Source organism: Austrofundulus limnaeus, unplaced genomic scaffold (genome assembly GCF_001266775.1).
Source record: "Austrofundulus limnaeus strain Quisiro unplaced genomic scaffold, Austrofundulus_limnaeus-1.0 Scaffold5, whole genome shotgun sequence".
Lineage (NCBI taxonomy): Eukaryota > Metazoa > Chordata > Actinopteri > Cyprinodontiformes > Rivulidae > Austrofundulus > Austrofundulus limnaeus.
In genome coordinates, this window is record NW_013952407.1 from 5,335,044 (window position 1) to 5,339,001 (window position 3,958).

At 38.4% G+C, this 3,958-nt stretch overlaps 1 protein-coding gene across 1 annotated transcript in view; it reads right to left on the reverse strand.

Annotated features, from left to right (window-relative positions):
* snx29 (sorting nexin 29) overlaps nt 1–3,958 on the reverse strand; it is a 230,948-nt gene that overhangs the window by 203,641 nt on the left and 23,349 nt on the right. Inside the window, exon 8 of the mRNA XM_014028096.1 lies at nt 1,946–2,351. Coding sequence (XP_013883550.1) covers nt 1,946–2,351 — 406 coding nt within the window. The remainder of the gene's footprint in view (nt 1–1,945; nt 2,352–3,958) is intronic.

Below are 3,958 nucleotides of genomic sequence, written 5' to 3' on the forward strand. Positions count from 1 at the left end.
CGATGAAATAGCGTTTCGCTATTTTTTAACTGAGCTTATATTTCCTCTTCAGGAAGTGACGTCATTACCTTTAAAACCGTGAAATCCAACAAGTTGCACTTTGGAATGACCTTATTATTGTATCATGTTTTTGATCTGAGTTTGTTTTACAGAATGAAATGTCTGAATGAGTGCCCATCCAAGACTGGTGATTCCATACTTTTTGCCAGCGGTTGTATTGTTTTGTGTTATTTAATAAAGCTTAACAGGACGACTCAGCCTCTGTGCATCCATCAACTCAACCCCAGTACAAAACCACTCCCCCKACACCCCCAGGCTTTTCACAATAAAAGCACATTAATGTCTCCATACATCGAGCAAATTTACGTCGCGCAAGAAATCTATCCATGCATGTTGCTGAAGAGGTGCATACTCCATTCAGAAATTCCAAAAACAAGAGTTTTTTTAATGCCACTCAATATAAACAGCAGAATCGCCACCTGTGACCAGTTATTGAGAAGCTGCTCCAACAGTAACATTAGCTTGCTAATGCTCATAGTGGTGCTGTGAGGAAGTGCGCCCCATGAAACAGTTCACTGGAGGGCACATGTAGCATTCGGAACACGTTCAGGCTAGGGTTGGGCATTGTCGTATTGTGTGCAAATAATCATCAGAAAAACATTAATCGATTACTTTTTGGCACTTGATGATTAATATGATTAATGCCACCAGACAGTGTCCGCTCGGTGCTCCTCTCTGCTTCAAATATGACTAATATTAAAAAAAAAGTTCTGTAATATATTTATCAACACAATTTAAAATTTGACGTATAGCCTTAAGTCTGTAATTTTGACACAATTTGAAACAGATTTTTCCGAAGAGCAAATCTTTCCCACTAAATTGGTCATGTGACTGGGACTTAGGAGTGTCCAGGAACTCCAGGGGATTAATCGTGAAATTAATCATTATCGGCTAAATACCACAATTAATCGTGATTAATTTTTTTGTCAATATTGCCCAACCTTAGTTCAAGCTATTTAAACTATTATGTCAGTATTCAGAAAATTCATATCATCAAAAAAACCAAAAAAAAAAACAGTTTTCCGTACGAACTGGTATACCGCCCAGCACTAGCTGAAATGAATKATTTGTATTGATAAATGTGCTGCCATTTCTCTAATGCTGATAAGTGTCATATAAGGCTGTATGGACTGGGCATGGAGGTGCATGACACTTGAATAAAAAACCTGACAGCTAAGCTTCAATTTAGGTTGAATAGTCACTAAATTTTGATGGTGACCGTGCATCGAAAATGACTGAATACTGCAAATACTCAAAATAAACAAAAATATTTAATTTGTAGTTTAATGGTTTGCAAAGTCTAATCTGTCATTGTGTTCATTTTATTCATTCATTCATTCATTCATTCATTCATTCATTCATTCATGCAACTGGTTGCAGGTGCCAAACAGTTCAACCCTTTAATCTGTTTAATCTGAGTTTAAGTCTGAGTTTAATCTGAAGTTTCATATAGGCTATTATAGGCATTTCCTGGAAAGTTTGCAGGAAATGTGGCTCAATGAAAACTTCTAACAGATTTTTTTCTATTATCAGATTTGAAAATCTACTTTTTTTACCCTTTTAGAATTTTAGCAATTCTGAGGTAATTGTTTCAATAAYCTGTGAAATAAAACTACAACTTTCCCTCTTCTCCAGAGGAAACATGCTGTTGTAATCTAATTATCACCTCCAGCAGYAAAATAATTTCACAGCTAATAGAAATGAACAAGCTGAATGTAAAAAACATGGGTGATTCTTGTAGGAGTGTGATCTCTCTGCTCCAGCCTCCTGCCTCGTTCACATTTCTGTTTGTAGTCACAGAAATATTTAGGTGATTAAATTATTTAAATTATTATTATAAATTATTTTATTTTGTTTTAAAAAGAATAAACRGCTGGAAACTCACTGATCAGTGGGGATTGTCTCCTCCTCCTGTGTTTGTGTTCTGGGTTTGTACATCTCCTCCTCTTCCTCCTCCTCATCCTCATTGTCCACGCTCTTACTGTCAGGCAAAGGGGGTGCAGCTGTGGGAGCCGTGCGGCACGGGTGTGGCGAGCCCACCCAGTTGACTACACTCGGCTCTTCCAAGCCGTTCTGAGCTGGGGACCCGGAGAGGGTGGGCCCCAGAGGGTCTACGCCTTCCTCCACGCTGCTCTGAGCTGGAGCGGCGCGACTCGTCCTCATCGCCCTCGCCTTGTGAGAGTCCTCCTCTCCCTCCTCCTCGTCCTCAGCCCCGCAGTCCAGATCGTCGTCGAAGGAAATGATGTTGGTGATCTTCTTCTTCCTGCGCCGCTCTTTCCTCAGCCCTGAGTCTAAGAAGAGAAAGATGGGGAGACAAAAGAGAAATTTAGCATTGATTTTAGTAAAACTTAAAAGATTTAACCCAATTTAAAATTTCTGAATTGACCTAAACATACAATGAAATTAAAAACGGTCAAACCAGCAGTTTACATTTGATCTAACCATTAAAATTAATTAAAACAACAAATAAATCAAACAGAGCTGTTCTCTTTCTCTAGAATCCTTCCACCATAAACAACAAAAGTATTCTTGCATTTCAAGCATTTTCTGATTATAAAACAAGTCATGCTGAAATCTCTAAAGCTAAAAAAAATCTATTCTAATGTTATTTGGCAGCAGGTACTGGACACAAAGTATTATTACCCTGTTCTGGACAAGATAAATATAATCAAAAAGATTAATTACAGACTGAAATTTGTACTTTCTGATATARTGAAAGGCAAAGATTTCAAGCAGATTACTAAAAACAATATAACAAACTGTCCCCTTTCTGAGACAGAGGCTGACAGCGCATTAGCAAATCTGCTAACAGTGAGTAATGGGAACGGGTCATCCCACTCCGAGGAGATCAGAATTTTATTTACATTCATTACTGAGAAAGTTTTCCCACCACACAGTTATTAAAGTGTCCCCACCGAAGTGAACATAAGGAGAGYCAACGTTTGGTTCTTCAAGAGGGAACAGGGACAGAGAGACAAGGTCAAACATGTTCAACCAGTTCATTCAGTATGCATAACTGAGCCATATGTTGTTTTTGTAAAGAAACTGTCACACACTTTCAGCAAGCTGCATTATCCAATTAAAGGCCTAGAGTTCCTTACAGAAAAACATGTTGTCTGACATCTTTCACGCCACAGTTTTAAACTGAAATCATCCTCTGCTGAGAGATGACAACACTAGAGACATTTTGGGAAAAGGCCAGAAAAAGTTGAGTAACGACTTCTTCTCTGAACTCATCTCAAGTCTTTTTTTTTCTTTTTTTTTTTTTTGGATTTTTCTACCTGGATTATAGAGAAGCGTCAGGACATTTTGGACAAAACTTAAAAATAACAGTGTCACATGATATGCAGAGGTGGGCATCAAGGGATGCAGCTTTGCATGTTTTACATGTTTCTCTGCTCCAACACACCTGATTTGAATGAATGGGTGATTAACAGGTTTCTGCAGAAGGAGGTAATTCCATGACTGAATCAGCTGTGTTGGAGCAGGGAAAAKAGGTAAAACATGAAGGGCTGCAGCACTCGAGGACCGGGATTGCCCACACCTGCAATATTGCATAAGCTCAGAAGATTTTGAATCGGCCTGGCACGATAAATTTCGCTGGACGATAAATCGTCTCAGAAATTATGGCAATAAATGATAATATTGTTTGGAAAACATTTTAAACTAATATAAAGATACCTCACCCCCACTTACGAATCTTATAGAAGTTTAGGAAATTTACATTAAAAAAAGTTATGACCTGGGGTCTCATTTATAAAGGATTGCGTGGAAACCATACTAAAAGTGAACGTACGGCCAAAGGGCGGAAATGGCGTATGCCCAAAATAATTCAGATTTATAAAACAGTACGTACGCATGTTTCTGCGCATCTTTCCTTTATAAATCACAGCCGCAC